Source organism: Bremia lactucae, linkage group LG16 (assembly GCF_004359215.1).
Source record: "Bremia lactucae strain SF5 linkage group LG16, whole genome shotgun sequence".
Lineage (NCBI taxonomy): Eukaryota > Oomycota > Peronosporomycetes > Peronosporales > Peronosporaceae > Bremia > Bremia lactucae.
Genome location: NC_090625.1, coordinates 1,965,488 through 1,982,355, shown reverse-complemented (window position 1 = coordinate 1,982,355; position 16,868 = coordinate 1,965,488). Strand labels below are relative to the sequence as shown.

The window sequence follows — 16,868 nt, the reverse complement described above, 5'->3', positions numbered from 1 at the left end:
ACCTCGGCCGAGCACACTCGGTGGACTAAGACGTGTCACTCCACGTATCTCAGAAATATTGCACCCTTGATGACTCGGCCTTAGGCCGACAATACTTTCAGCATTCATTGAATCGTTACTACAACGAGTGTCACTCGACAGAGTACGTGCCGTTCCACCTCCTTCTTCTGAGTTGGGCTCAGAATTAATGTTTATCAACATTGGTATCTATTAACTCAGACATTCCAATGTCTAAAACACTGACAGATTCAGTCAATGATCCGCGCCAATAGCGCTTTTGTTGTCTAGCAAAGGTGAGTTCATGACGCTCCACACTTTGCTTGGAACTATGCGCGTGGCGCCTAAGATTTCAGACCTTTAATCGATTCCTGGCTTATGACGTTCAAGCCAGGCCATTCCAAGAATGAGATAATATCTCGAATCCAAATCAAGGGCAAGACAGCGTTCCGTACTGTCAAAATCCAGAAATTATATCTAAGTTCAACGGAACAGTGGCACGAGTTCCAGTCGCTAAGCGAACAGTATTGCACCACTTTCATGCGCTTTCAACGCCCCAACATATCGGTGATTTCCCTCAGGGGAATGACATCGAACATGATTGCAAGACGCTCTTCACAGTCACTTGAGCGACTAACAAGCCAGGCTTGTACTCACGCCCCGTGCCATTACGCCCCGAGCTAATTGGGGCTGTCCTGTTTACTATCACCTTCTAGAAGCTTGACATAGCCTAGGTCTTCCCCATTAGAGCACCCCGCACCTACTAAGTATCGACGTTTTCCCTCACCGTAACGGATTTCTGGTATAGGTCGGGATTGGTGCTCTTTTGAGCTTTAAGCGTATTGCGTAGGGGACAGGCGGCTGGACGTAAAAGTTTCGTGCTTCCGCACATATAACATCTACGGATGTTCTTCTGTTGGTAAACAGGCGTGCTAACACGAGCAGACTTAAAGTCGAAATCAGCGCTTAGCGCTATGTCAACTGCTTTTTCGAAAGTAGCAGGATGAGACCGGAATAATTCAGTCCGGGCATCGCCCTCATTGCGACCATAAAGATTGTTACGACAATTGCTTCTTGTACCGGGTATTGATGCATAGATGCAATGACAATTCTCAACTCCTACATAGCCCCCTAGGGCTCGTTTACCCTGTCGAGTCGTTATGAGCCGTGATCGAATGCGAAAAGCCTGATCAGGCGGTGCAAACATGCTGGTCATTTGCTGTTTTAGCGAACCCATGAGGGAAAAGCGTCGTTTATGGATGTGCTGCACGATAGTGCCCACTCCATGGCTCTTCCTCCAAGTTTGAAAATGGTCATAGCCACCTTTTGCTGTTCTGTTAAGAACAAGGCGGAATCAATGGACATTTCCATCTGCTTAATCCAAAAAGGGAGATTTTCTTCCTCTTTTCCCTCAATGTCTTTACATTGACAACTAGAGGGTGAGTCTTAGTCTCCGAATCAGTTACAGAGATGTACCGAGATGGCATAGATGCCGCAAGGTGATCTGAACGTGTCCGATCATGGAGAATTCAAATCGCATGAAGGCTTCAAGGTTTGCATGCAGAACCTCTGGTACCTGTGACATAATGTACTCTATATGTTCAAGCCCAATCGAAGTTTTGAGCTTGTCATACGCTGTGCGTTGCACCTCAGAATGTTCCGAAAACTCTTCCATTTCAGTAAAAGCTTAGTCTTGTTAAGACTCAGGCGTAGATTGAGTACGAGTGCTACCGGGTGTAGTGGAGCTACCTCGCTCCTTAAGTCAGAGGAAGACTTATAGACTCAAATAGTCACTTAGTTCTATAGAACTAAAGAATTTAATAACTCGGGGGGTCGTAGAAGCTATCAAAGCTTAATGAATCCTTGTTCAAGAGATTCAGGGGTTCGAAGAACCATGTGGCAACTAGTGCCCGAGAGTATGTACCTTAGAAAGGTTTCTGTCTCTCACAGATCAATGCGCAAGCCTTAGGAAAGCACTAGACGCTTTATGATTAAAAGGGAACTGCCTTTTATTTAATATCTGTTATTTAAAATCTTACCCTACTAATTCAAAAAAGATTTCGGCCGCCAGATTTATATCTGGCGGCGACCATATTTGTTACCCATAATAAACGGGAATTAGTAACTAACTTTTTGAAATGGATAAAGGGTAAATTACCCATTAAGTAAATGTACCGCAACAACGGTTTACCAATCGATATGTGACCATTACAATCTGCCTTGCCGTCGCGAATTTTGCAACAACGTCGGATCCGCGTCCTCCGCTATTCGTAGCGGGTTATCGATCGCTTCGCTCTGTGTTTCTTGGCACTAGGCGTGGAGCACTAAACGCATAGGTGTAGTGCCCTGTATTTTCACAGCGATTGCATCTTTGCAATCATTAGTAACTTGAAATAGCGAGCTTCGCGCTCTCAACATACAGCATACCAGAGGTTTATTGATTCTGGACCATCGACTTCTAGTCGTCTCGATGGACGATAGAAACCCGAATAGACGAAAGCTAGTTTAGGCTGAAGACTACCTATTCCGCAATAGAGATCGCTTGATCTAGCGTCTCTAATTTACGGCGGAACAGGGGTGCTTCTTGACGAGACCATCCGCAATACCTTTGATGAACACACTAATCTGGGTTTATTCAGCAATTGGAGGATCAACGATACAACTCCTCTCAACGGAGTATGTGCCTTTCCACTAACAAATAATGACCCACGCTCAACATTAATGTTTTAACATTAAAGTAAATCAACTCAAACATTCGATGTCCAGCACACTGACAGACTCTGTCAGAGGCTCACGTCACGGGAGCGGTAATCCGGCTCCACGTGCGCACTTACGTTCTAGGAAGTAGTTTTTAGACTGATTTATATTTAATCGTATATAATATCAATTCCTATTTTTACCAGTCATAAAATGCCATCTCTGTAGATGACACTAATATGTATTGCGAGCGTATCTTTCTAGATACCTCGCGTAACGGATGACGCTAGCCGTCATCCCTTCTGATGTAAATGCACCTATGTGCATCACATACACAAGGGGTGTCACAATGTGAACCACACCCAAGTGGTGAGTCTAATTACTTTATAGTAACTGACCATCCCCTTAAGTACACCTTGTGTACTAAGCGGGGACTGTGTAACATTAGGGCAACTTTAGCAGGCTACACCATCCCCTTATTTAAGAACGAATTTACATTTAAAATTCGTCAAAGAGGGAACTGTGAGCTGCTTTACGCGCCGCCTAACTCTGTTTAAAGGTTGTCTTTATTACTAGAATTTAGACAGAGTGACTTCCAAATCTACCGAGCAAGATGACTTAAACTGATATAAATACCTCGCCTACAAATTTGCCGAAAAATGATATTGCGCACGGTTCAGCCGTATGGGATCTTTCTCACCACTCACGTGTCACGAATTCAAATCTTTCACCGTCTCAGCGAGATAGTCAGGCTCTGCTCCAAGGCAGTACCACGGTGCGGTATGGAGCTCAGCATCAAGACCCTACGCACGAATCTTTACGACGGGGGCGGTGCCGGTGCCATGGCGACCGTGCGTCGTGTACTTCCCGACTCCTCTGGAGGTCGTGTTCTCTCGCTCGGCGTGTACCTTGTCGGGGGTTACAAACGCAATATGCAGGCCCACTGCTTCGCCATGGAGGTCACTGCGGAAGACGACATTATCGTTCGAGAGAACGGGATTGACACTGGTATTGGCGACCTGACGTGGCTTCGGATGATCAAGTTTTTTCGTCGGATCCAGGTGCAGCACAACAGCAGTTAATGAGTGGCGCCACCTCCGTATACCTGGAACCGTTGTGTCACCTTCCCCTGAGGTATTTTGTACACGGGGCCAGGACAGAAGCAATTTCCCATTTTGAAATTAGTATACTCGCGGTGGGTCTAACTCATCCTTTCCAAGTTTGTTCGGCTAAGGTTTTGCAACCCATATCGGCCATTCTACGTTATGGAGAACTGATTAAGACCCTGCACATCCGGAATCGTTTGAAGGCCTAAGCGGGAGCGTTCGTGGAGGGAATCCTGGCATCGAGCGCGGACTGTAAGTACTCGGACCAAATTCCTGGAAGACGCGCACTTTGCTGCTGGCATCCGATAAGATCGAGAGCCATTTAAACAGCGTTAGGCAAGCAAGAATTGTCCGTTCTGTCGGCGACAGCACTGAAGGCCCGTGCATTTCTGCAAATATGGGCCTGGTAGGTCAGCTCACGATTCGGGTACCGAAGGAGGTATGCGTCGAGCGTCTCAATAAGATTCGCATTACCATCCTCGATCAATCGGTCCCGCGGCAACCAAATTGGGTCCGAGCCATCGACCCATGTCACCCGATACTCAATTCTAGTATCTACAGCTCGACGATTGACGACGCAGTCAACCTCACCGGTCTCCTCCGTCACGATAGAGCGCCGGGCACGCTTGATCGGAGCCATCGCAGCAAGTTGTTCTGCAGTCCGCTTCCGGAAGGGTAACCGCAGACATAAGACATTGTAGGCGGTTGCTCCATTGCCGAAGATGCAGGTGCTGGAGAGACAGTCAAATCTGGCTGGGCAGGTGACGTCACGACAACGCAGGCGGTGCTACCAGTATCGTCGTTGCGTAGTGTGACATCATTACTTCCTGTACGTCCGACAGAGACGCCGCATTCCAACAGCGGAACCGCGTCGCCTTCCGTGGCCGAAAGCCCTGTCCGATCCATAGACGTAAAATTCACGGTGTCGGTCACACCACTTTTGCCGAGGGGCGAAGAGCCGCTCGTCGCAAACACCGCCTCCGGACGTCCCTGTCCTCAGCCGGGCCATCAGGAAGGCTAATGTCGGGGCCGTCAGGGCTCCTGCCCCCCGTCCCCCTATCAGGTGCAGCCGGAGATAAGACCGTCCGCAGAGGAGAGCCTCCGTCGAGCCGGCGAGGCGTGGTCCAGCGAGGAGAAGATCTTGGTCCATGGTGACGCGTCTTGAGCTTGAGCCGGCCAATTTGAAAATGGGAGAATCGAACATGTGTCGGAAAACCTCCCAAAAAGAGTAATGGGTGAATTCAACCGCAATAACCAGAGAAAAAAAGTCTCGACGAAGTCGATCCCAGGCCGCTGCGTAAATCCTTTTGCAACTAATCGTGCCTTGAACTTGACAATAATTCCACTTGGATCGCGCTTGATCCGAAATACCCACTTGCAGCCAACAGCCTTCTTGTTCGGTGGCATGTCCACTAACGTGCATGTGCTGTGTTCGTTGAGTGACTGCATCTCACTCTTCATCGCTTCCAGCCACTGCTTCTTGTTCGTACTCTTCAATACTTCTTCGTAGCTTGAAGCTTGTTCTCCATCGCAATCTGCAACAAAGCAACAAAACGAGTCTTCACCTTCAAAATCGTCTAAGTTAAAGTGACCGCGACGTAAGTTGGGAAACTCTTGTTCGTAGCGCACCACACCGCGCTTCTTTCGAATTGGTCGCATCATCCACTCTTCTTCGCCGTCTCTTCCGGGCGTGCTTGATGCTCGAGTGGGAACCTGACCTTGAACACTGGACTCGTTTTGACGACCACGAATCGGATCACGGCAAGCTCGAAGTGGCGGAGTCCGAAGCCTTTCATCATTTGCTGGAACCTCCACACCATTGTCGTTAAGTGTCGACGTCTCCAAATTTTCATCATCATCAATGATGTCGATAATTCGATCGTCTTCCCTTTTCATTACCTTCGAAATGGAATGCTCAGCAAATGTCACGCTTCTTGAAATTATGATAGAGCCGTCATTCGCGATAAGTAGTCGGTACGCCTTGTGATCCTTTGCATAGCCAAGAAAATAACACTTCACGCCCGAATCGTCCAGCTTCTTTCGTTTCTCCTTTGTTACGTGCGCGTAGCATTGCGAACCAAATACGCTCATGTGATCGATGCGCGGCTTTCGCTTAAACAATATCTCGTACGGACTTGACTTCTTGTTCGACGAGTTTGGAACCACGTTTCGAATGTCTGCTGCTGTCATTAACGCTTCGCACCAGTAAGTCTTGTCGAGACCGCTGTCCTTAAGCATGCAGCGCGTCATCTCTACCAGAGTTCGATTCATGCGCTCTGCCATGCCGTTCTGTTCAGGATTGTTTGGAAGTGTGTACTCTTGCTTGATGAACTTCTCCTTGCAGAAGTTGTTCATTGCCGTGTTCCGGTACTCACCACCGTTGTCACTTCGAATGACCTTGATCTTAGTCCCAGACGCTATCTTGATCTCCCGGTAAAATCTTGTGAACGCGCTCATGACTTCAATCTTCTTTCGCAACGGATAAACCGTCACGTACCGGCTCTTCATCATGATGAAGCTCACAATGTACTTAAAGCCGGATCTTGAAGCTGGAGTGATTGGTCCAAGCACGTCGGAGCACACGATGTTGTCAAAACGCGCACTCTCCCTGAGTCCCTTGTCTTCCTCGCTTGCCTTAAATGACTTGCGCACTTGCTTGGACGTTGCGCATACGTCACACGCGATGTCGGTCTTCATTTCCGTGCCTTTGATCCTTCCGTCCTTGATCATATCATTAATCGTCCCGTACGATGCGTGACCCAGTCTTCTGTGCCATAGCTCGCTCTCATACGCAGCTACGTGACATTCCACACCAGCCTCAACGTTGAGGTACATCAGGAAGCCCTGCTTCCTTCCAGTGGCAACTGGTGTCCCGCCCCGCTTCACGACGCACTCGTTGCGCGTGATCTCTACTGTCATTCCTCGCGCTGATGCAGCCGTAAGCGAGAATACGTTCTTTGACAGATCTTCGACATGGAGAGTTTTTTCGAGGCGAGCGTCGATCTAATCATGTCCGGTCCAAACGCGCAGCTTCATTGTTCCGTGACCGATGTCCTTGAGCTTCACATTACTCTTCGCGCTTGATATACTGCGCGCCTGGCACACTTCCTCATACTCCACAAAAGCTTCCCGGTCCTTGCACATGTGTGCAGATGCGCCACTGTCCATAACCCAGCAGCCGCTGACGGACCCTTCGCTTGCATTAAATGCGACGTTGGAGTGATCGTGTCCTCCTTCTTGTGTTTCCCTTGGTCCACGACTTGAACGGCAATCTCTAGCATAGTGGCCAACCTTGCCACAGTAGAAACATGCTCCTGGAGGTTTCTTAGCACGCCGTTCGTGCTGCTTCTTGAGTTGATGCTTGCCGTTTCTCTTACTTGTGTAAAGAGCCGTTGCTTCTTCTACACGTGCCGTGTCCTTGTGCCGCACTTCCTCAGCAATCAACTTGCTCACGAGGTCGCTGAAATTAAAACTTGACACCGACATGCGAAACGCCTGCACAAAGCTCTCGTAGCTTGCAGGCAGACTCCTCAGCATCACCGCACATACGTCCTCTTCACTTGGCCCGCAGTTGGCGCTATTCATCTTCATGACTAGGTCTTCAAGCTCTGTCACGTGGCCACTGATGCTTGAAGCTGTATACTTAAACGACGCAAACGTATCCTTAAGCCAAAGTCGATTCGCCATGTCTTGTGTGCGATGAAACTTTACCAGCCTTCCCCACGCCTCTCTCGCCGTCGTCGCGTCGATTATGTGCATCAACTGCGCGTCACTCAGATTCAGCGCAATCGCGGCGTGCGCTTGCTGCTCCTTTACAGCATTCGGAGAGTCTACACCGGAGACAGCTCCCCACAACCCCTTGGACATGAGGTACATCTTCATCTTGTAGCTCCATAGCACGTAGTTTGAGCCGTCAAAAGGCTCAATCTTGAAGCCGGAGTCGTTGTTTGGGCTCATAACCTGTTGAATTTACGTTAACGCTATGAGCTTGAAGATGGGCTTACGGTCGAGATTGCAAACCGGAAAGTAAGTTATATTTTTGAGTTTATCAATCTTACCGTTAACTTTATCCTACCGTTAACTTTATCTTACCGTTAATTCTTTCCTATCGTTCGCTGCGCCCCCTTTTCCAGATATGTGGACTACCATAAAATGGGGGACGTCACTGTCTGGCGGTACAGTGCTGGTGAACCCCAAACATCAGTTCCCGAAGGTTTTACTTTTTGTCGTTACCGGGTATCGAACCGGTGACGAGTGGGTTGCACCGCCATGCCTTACCCGACTAAGCCACAACACACGATATTTTCCACACTCAACTTCTCCGTATTATTCTTGTCATTCGATCCCGTATACACGCATATGCATAAAATGCAACACTTTTGATGAATACATTAATCTCCAACACATGGACTGGGTTATTTGTAATACAACTCGCTAAGAGTCGTATGTGCTGGGCATATGCGTGAACATCACGCTTGCCTAGCTTGAGCTTCAGAAGCTCTGAACGAGCTTTGAACTCAGCCTTAAGCGGTTCAAACGTCTGTTTGAGCCGGGCTTTATACTTAGAGATGTCTATCTTTAAGGTTTCCGGACGACGCGTGTGCGTCATCCCATCTGTACCTATCGCAACCTCAACACTTTTGCCTGCTGAGAGCCTTGCTGATTAAGCAAGTTTCCTTTCCCTTCGCCTCGTCAAGTTCATGTTGTATGAACTTGGTGATCGCTGAATGGAGGGCATCTCTGTCCAAACCGGACAGCATGGCCAGGATGGCATCATTCTCTAAGGTCGAACTCATTCGTTCGACCACACTCCTTTCTACGTCACTTAGAATGGAGTCACTATCACGCAAAACTTGATGCGCATTTCCATTATCATCTGACATGCCATGTTAGATAATAAAAATGTGGTCCTTTGACGAACTACAAAGTGCTATTAGGTGTAACGGGGCCTTGCCGACTTGTACTGCTTCAGTACAAGTCCACTTCGCACTGCTTCAGCGCGAGTGGTGCCACACGTCACTTCACGTACACTAGTATGTGCAGAGGAAGACTCTCCTTAAAACACTTGCTTCAAGGAGTGTAAAAAAAAGAAATGGTATATAATACAATTAGGTTCTTCTATTTCTATCTAATTTCAACTTATTGAATTATGTAATAATGCAGAATATGTAATAAAGTCTAATCGGTCTCTCTCTTTGCGCGTCCAGTGCTGACTGGACCGCGGAGCAAGTAGATATAAAGGCCTATATCTACGATAAATAAGCTTTTCGAATACTACAACGTATTAAGTAATATTTCCAAGATATTATCTACCTTTTAGGTAACGCATTTATTAATAACTTTTAAGTATTAATTTAATGTAACGATACACCGCATACAAAGATGATATCGAATCAAGTCTTAAAATACAAATCGATTTTCTTCCAATAAAGAAATGATTTACATTTAATTAACATACATATAGATTGAGGAACAGATCGTATATTTACATATTTTATGTGCAAGATCTCTGAAATGTCCTGAGCCGTCCCGTTGAAAGATTGGGGATTTTTTTTTGTTCCTGATCCAGTAGTTGAATGTAGGCGTTGAGTATGACTCCTTGAGTGGCCGATCTTACGTAAAGACAGCACCTTTTAGCGATCGCCCGAAGCTCACGCAGGCTTGCGTTCCAAAAGACTGCTGTACTTTCTTGGACCGATGATGTGTCCCCTCTGTATACTCTTGCCTTCCTACCTTTCCAAAACTGAGTCTGGTAGCCTGTGGCTAAGATGTACCATATCTGTTTCCAGACTGTTTCCGCGTGGATGACGTCGTCCTGAAATCGCGCCTCAAGAAGGCGCTGTCGTGTGGGAATCACTGTGATACGCCCGATGGCGCGCGTTCGGTAGAACTGCTGGGTTCTCTGTGTGGTTGCCGTTTCTCCAGTTTAATGACTGACGAGTCGGGTCCACTTTGCCTTGAGCCGGGGACAGCTCCAGAAAAGGTGTCATTTGTTCTCGGCCTGCCAGCGCACTCTGGTGCCTGTCGGCAACTATTGTCAATTTAGGTGTCGGCATGGTGCAGGTTGAGTTGTCTTGTCGCACCCATCTGCTTCAGCGAATTACGGAAACAGGAGTGTGAATGCAGTGACCCAATTGAGTCGACATAACGCGGCTGGGCAAGATGGACTAAACAATGACTTCTTTAAGGACACTGCGGCGCTCATGGTACCCGCCCTGTTCACTGTCTGCAACCAACTCCTAAAGGAGCCCGGTTGCCGCCATCATTTCTGGAGGCGTTGATCATACCGTTGCGAAAAAACGGAGACTCAAATGATGCAATGATGCAATGGACTATCGACCATCTCGCTATTACAGACGAGCTACAAGATATCTGCCATAGTTCTCGCAGCACGAGTTCAAACCATACTACCAAGGATTATCAGTGATTCTTAAGAAGGGTTCGTCAATGGCAGACGAATCCAGATAACGATAATGATGATGATGGCCCAGCTTTTAACTGCAAACACGGATCCCAAAACCTCAGCAGCAGCCAGCCGGTGCATCATGTTGTTAGACTTTCAGAAAGCATACGATACAGTCGACCGCGAGTTTCTATATGAAGCACTTAGACAATTGGCTTCGACGACTCATTCGTGGAGCTAGTACAGAGGATGCACACGGGGACACAAACAAGTTTGTCTAGTTAACGGCAAACTCTCCACAGCAACCCAGGTCCGCTCGGGCATTCGACAAGGTTGCTCTCTCGCCCCGCTTTTATTTTTATTGGTAGTGGAAATACTCGGGCTCACGCTCAAGCAAGACCGACAATTACAAGAGATACGCATTCCAGAGACAATGTCATCAACATACCTCTTTTCAGCATTTATGGATAAATCTACAGTCTTCCTCGACCGAGCCTCTCAAGTGGCACGGACATTGGAGATTGTATGCCGATTAGACAGCCTTTCAGGGCTACATGCACAACCCACCAAGAGTAAACTACTTTTACTCAACAGTCAGTCACTCAAAGGACATACGAAGGAATAAAAGTCGTACAACCGACGGACACGACACGCTGCCTTGGCTACGAAGTAGGGACGGGCGAGATTGCCAACAAAAACTGGGCACTTCGCATACAGAAGATCCAACGACGACCCCCTAACGGCGACAAAAGTAGCGACAACTTTCGAAAACCGGTTACTGGCTCTCATAATCATTGTCCTCCCGTCAAATATATTAACGGTTACCGTATTCGAGTTACCTCCATGGGCTGCGAAAGAACTACACAATCTATACAAGAATTTCCTATGGGCCCACGCCACATCCACGGAGAAAAGGCGACATAAGATCAATCCTGGTCTCTTGGTAGCACCTCGTAAAGCGGGAGGGGTCGACCTGGCAGCCGTGTCAGGGCAAATAAGACCCAGAGGCTAAAATATGCACAACAGTGGTTGATTCGAATACCAGACAACTTACTCCAGAGCCTGGAAATATGGACGTTCCGAGTACCAGAGAATGCGGCAGGACGACTTTATCGCACAAACAACCCGACAAGAGAAGTCAAGCCAAACGCTTCCCGGGACAGCTCCTCCAGCAAGAACTTGGGGGTGGTTCAGACCAACAGGTGAGCAAGGAAATGCTCTGAGAGGCTTAATACGCACTTTGAAGTCCTCACCAAGGACGCAGCCAGTTGGTGGGAGGAAGACGAATGGGCTCTCTCATATCACCGTCCTTTCCCAGCTAGACCAACCGTTTCAAATGAATACCTCCCAGTTCTCAACATATTCTGGTCAACATTCCAATGGCACGCAAATCCCTGGTTACGCGATGAGAAAGGGGACATGCTGGACTGTCGAAAGTACAATCGAATTGTCCAGTCGACATTAACATCCACCGGATAGGAGCCATGGAATTTACATTCTAGTTTCCAGCAGGAACCACCAACAATAGCCGGCACTTGCCCCGGGAGCTCTGAGGCTGAGCGACGGCTCTGCTCTTATCATCACCGACTCTTTCGGTCGAATCCACGATGGATAAAGCCGGAACTTGTACTGCGGCACGCGCCAAGCTTCGTCAAAGATTTTGAATGGTCCTTTTGAGGGGACGGACACGTGGAGGGCAGGTAACGGCAGAAACCGAACGTACCAGAAGATAAGGTGACTCTGCATCAAGAAGCAGATGAGATACATTGAAAATTTCAAAAGCCGATTCCTGAACTAAAGACAGCTAAGATCAGGATCAGAAACGAATAGTGAAAGGCTTGAAAATGGAAGGAGTGTTCTTTGAAGCACACCCGCAGCTCCACCATTTCCCCTGGAACGTACCAGAACTAACAGAAAACACCAAGATTAGGACAGTCATAGGGCGTCAGGCAGTCAGCGAGAGCAAGAAGGAGCTCGCAAGGCCCTTACGACTAGTCATAGAGCGATTCGCAGCCAAAGTCGCTAAAGATTTGTGGCAGCAAGCAGCGGCAAACCAAACATTCGCGCAGCTATGGGACCATAATCATGAATTAAAAGCTTACCAGGTCTGGACAGGTTCTCGGGTAGCGTCCTCGATAACCCGCTGCTTCGTTGGTATGGACACAAACTGTTGAATTTTCCTCTGCGAGGTCCTTGTCCGATACTGTGCGGTGACATTTCCCCAGGATTGTTGCCCATTCCGAGGCGAACTTGTCGGCTGTTGGCATCGTTCGCGTAAACTGGTTCACATATCGTGCACGAACTTTGGTCACTTTCTGGTCACGTTCCTAGTTGGAACTCTTTTATAGGACCATCGTAAGCGTTCTGTTGGCCGCCGTAGCTGATTTCCTTCCTGTACCATCGTTTGGTCCTGATTTCCTTTATATTGGCACTAACCATTGCCTTCGCGTATAAATCCGTCTTGTCTCTTTACGAAGTTCTTTGTGTTTGAAACGATTCTGCCGCTGGCGCTCTTTTCGATTGACACTGGTGATACGTTTCCTGCATTTCGCCACATCGGCATCCCACGTTCTTGTTGTCGTTCATCGTCCAATTTCCATACCATCCATGTCGTCCAGCAGTTCCTCAAGCACTCGGTCCACCCTGTTCGTTATGATCGAGTACGATATCCTTGTGGGAGGTGGCCGTACTGGTTCTTGAGACAGGTCCCGAATAATGTGACAGCTTGGTGATCCGAGTATTGCGGTGGTGTTGTAGTCGACACCTTAAGCACTTGGGTATCTACTCCTTTGGAACATAAAACCTGTATAACTTACTAACCGTCTCTCTTGTCCAGTAAGTAAAGTGACGCACCCGATCACCGGTTGTCTCTTCATCGGCGTTCTCGCCCAACAAGCGTGCATCCGTCAGCTTGTGAGTTATGAGTAGACGGCCTAATGCCGGGTCCTTCTGGTCTACTCGCCGTTCTGCCCTCCGATGCGATCAAATTGCGGACTTTGGACGCTATTAAAGTCCCCCAGCAATACCATGTTCGCCTGAGGAAAGCTCCAGGAGTGCAGCCCGGCGAAAAGATCATTTCGTTCCCTTCTGACATTCGATGCTTAGATATTAAGGATGGTCGTGTCTGCGATTTTCACTTCTATCGTCCTTATGGTCTACATCGACTCGTTCCAGCTTGTTGTTTTACTCGCATCATCAGGCGTTAACAAAATCGCCACTTCCGCTAAAATGCTAAACCCTGTGCTCCAATACAATAGCTGATCAGGTGACGTGTTTTTCCACATGCCCCATAACCCTCGTAATATCGTTCGTAGTTCCTCTGCTTCCTCTGTCGTTGCCACGTGTGTCTCTTGAGGACACCAGGCTAACGGTCGCTTTCGTACCGGCCTTCTTCGCCAAGCTGTCATCCACCCTAATCGCGTATTATTCCTGACACCGAAAACATTTTGCGTGATCATCCTTCTGTCCGCTGCTTGTTAAGTTGGTATGATCTCGGTTCTGTTCTGTTGATCTTGTAGCACCCGGTGTGTTTCGAACGCATCTGCCTTGGTGATATTAGTACGGTAGAGCTGTTGTAAAAGCTGAGCCTGTAATCTGCCCTTAACTAGCAAGCTCAAGTTGCTCCTCTGCTGGTTATACTCCAGTCGAGAAGAACCTTGCAACATGCAGTCAGGCCGCGCGATGCGTCTCATCGTAAAACGCCTTGTTAAATTCGACGTTGACCCGAATAAGCTGGATGTGCGCTCGGAATTTCTCCGACGTAGATGTCATTGTAGCCCCCCCCCCCCGCCGGCCATGGCCGCTATCTCGTGATCAAAGATCTGGGAGCATATTATGTGTTGGCTCAGTCGATTTTATTCTCTTGGATCACAGAGTTTTACTAGATCGACGCCACTGTAATCAATCTCCCTCATGTGCTGCCAGCCGTCCTCATTGTCATCTCAAGGTGCTAAGTGCGCATGACTGTCCCGATGAAGAGTATGAGCTATCCACCTTATTAGCCCCTCCCGGTGTAGGACTTTTTCAAGGCCATTGGTTAGACACTCACACCGGTTTCGGGTGGTCCATTTTATAAATACAGATTCCTCCAATATTTGCAAAACCTGACCCGAGAAGAAGAACCGTTTTACGTGCCAGAGGAGGTGCTCCGGAGCCTGTCGCGCAAATTGTGTCCATTATTCGGTGATCCTATGTACTATCGGGAAGGGAGTTTGTGCTGGGTACGGCCACTAGTTTTTAGGGCAGCCCACGCCTCTACCAAGTCTGTACTTGTCATGGTTATCGTACGTTAGTTGCTTCGTAACTTGGTCACTCTTGCCTTTTCAGAGTCGCGGCGTTGTGTTTAGTTTCTTACCATACATCCGGTGTTAATACGGACGCCCAGGTTAAGTTCGTGACCTCGTTTTTAACTCGCGCTGGCTCTCCGACTTCTAATGCTGGCGGCGTCGTTGGGGGCGCAGGAGGTGCTCGCGATTCTGTGGCTGCCTGCCTGGCGGTGCGCCTGTTTTTATTGGTTGACGGGGCCACTAAACCGGTTTCCCGTACTGAATCATCCTGGCAGGATAGATTACTCGGACTAGTACACTTCCAGCTGATGGCTCGCTGTCTTGTGACGCTTGTGCCTCTAGACCACTGAGTATATCTGGATTGAGTGCTTCGATGTCTTCAGGTCGCAGTTGGGTCTTCCACAGTTGCAGTGCAGGTCTCGAAATCTGATACTTTTGCATAAGAAGTCGTTTCGCTTCGTCGGACGCTGCAACCTGGACATCGTATGTTAAGCTTTGTTGCTCCTGAAGCGAAAGTGATGTCACTGAGGAGGCGAGGAAGGTGATAAGCTATCTGTACTTCATGGGGTCTTGAGTCGTGTGCAATCGGTAAATTTCCTGTTGAGGCGTATGATGGACGCAGTCGTCGTCGAGTCTGCTCCACAATTCGTCTACAGTTTTATCCGGTCTGATGGCGTGCGGTCTGCTGGACCGTAGGCTTTGTGGTCTACGAGCTCATCTTCTTGAATTTGCTCTCGCTGTGGAGCGTCTTTCTGGTCATCCCCATTTTCCAGATCAGGCAATGTGACTTTCTTCCCTCAATGGATAAACGCGGAATAGTGTCTTCACCAAACCGGACCAGGAATTGGGTAGGTTCGATTTTCGCTATCGTGACTTCGTCCAACATGTTCGCAATAGAGAGCGGGTGGTACGTGGCGGACTCAATGACTTTTCAGTTTCTTGTCACTGCAGTTGGAGTATACCTGCGGCAGTTCCATTTGGACGGTGTTTAGGTTTCGGTGTACCACATAGATATCACGCTGAATCGTCGTATGGCAGCGCTTGACGCCTGCGACTGAACGGACGAAGGTTAGGCAGCCGCGATTAGGTGGGCGGGATCGCCACTCCTATCGGGCGCCGCCTGCACTGATGGATGCGGGTGGGAATGAACGCTTCCTTGTTAAAAGGTTGCTTGCCCACCGCTCCGTGAGGGTGTGAGGCAAATGTATCACATCCTCGTCCAATGCAGAGGTTACCCGAAGAGTTTTGACTCTTGGGCACCGATCGATAACCTACGAATTGACGTGCCCGGCTTGTTGGCTGCCTATGAAAAGGAGCACCAGCTGAGGCCTCTTCGCTAGTCTCAAATGGACTAGCAGAAGCAGCGTTGTGAGAAAAACAAGGGGTACAGTACCACCCATGCTTTCTTTCACACGCAAGCGGGTGAAATGAATTCGCTGTGACCGCTGTTTCATCGCATCGGAATGCGGATGAATGCGGCGCGTTAAATCTGCCTCGTATTGGTCGGGCGTTTCATTTGAACGCAACACGATTGGGATCGGGAATATACGCCCAAGCGATTTTCCCTGAGCCTTCCATGATTTAAAGATGCCATAATAATTATGAGCGCCTACAAGAGCGCGCTCTAGGAGACGCTCTTGGCCCGCTTAAACGAGGCCACTTAGATGGAGGGGGCATCGGTGATATGCCACCCGTCACATAGCCACTTTCAAAATGACTGGCTTGTGACACCGACTGAGTACGTTTACGTGTCGTCGGCGGGGCTTTAGGCTCCGAATCCTCTATGTTAGAACCATTATGGATAATGGTCTGAGCATAAGGCGTTGTGGTTTTATCCAACGGGAGTAAATTGGCCGCCATTCCCATAGTATCGCTGGCGCCTCAGGTATCATCACTAACATCTACCGTTCGGTCGGACGAGCTATTTGCATAGTCTTCGATAAACCAACGCATCTGTCTGGCTGAGTCTTTTCTGGTCATTCCGATCCATCCTCTGAGGGTGTTAACTAACGCATGTACACGATGGTCGTGAGCCATTTAGTTCTCGAGGTTTAGAAGACCAGAAATTAAATGCCTCTCTTGATGCTGGCCGTCAGGGGTTCTAATGCCCTGTTTTGACTGTCAAATGGTGCATCCACTACGCCGGCACGAGTGCCATAGCCATACAGTTTCCAGTTGCTGGTGTAATCACTGCTTGGGCTCCGACTTGACATTTCAGGTCAGAGATGCATGTCGGTTCAGAGTCAGACCGTGCTCCTAGGGACAGCTTAGTCCTCTGAGTTGTATCCATCGCTTGAGCCAGATCCCGATATGTCCCTTTTTCTTTTCGTTTATGCGTGAGCAGGACATGGTTATTGGGTTGCGGTGCTTTCCCGCGTC

General features: G+C 48.5%; 2 protein-coding genes across 2 annotated transcripts; one reads left to right on the top strand and one right to left on the bottom strand.

The window, feature by feature from the left end:
• Positions 1 to 3,476: 3,476 nt before the first annotated feature.
• CCR75_004893 (uncharacterized protein) lies at positions 3,477 to 3,776 on the top strand (the record flags this gene model as incomplete). Its single annotated transcript, XM_067962979.1, has 1 exon — positions 3,477 to 3,776. One exon carries the CDS (start codon positions 3,477 to 3,479, stop codon positions 3,774 to 3,776), a length of 300 nt encoding a protein of 99 aa, XP_067815570.1.
• Positions 3,777 to 4,122: 346 nt separating this feature from the next.
• Positions 4,123 to 4,706, bottom strand: CCR75_004892 (uncharacterized protein; the record flags this gene model as incomplete). Its single annotated transcript, XM_067962978.1, has 2 exons — positions 4,123 to 4,464; positions 4,488 to 4,706. The coding sequence occupies 2 exons, from the start codon at positions 4,704 to 4,706 to the stop codon at positions 4,123 to 4,125; spliced, it is 561 nt and encodes a 186-aa protein (XP_067815484.1).
• Between the last annotated feature and the right edge of the window lie 12,162 nt (positions 4,707 to 16,868).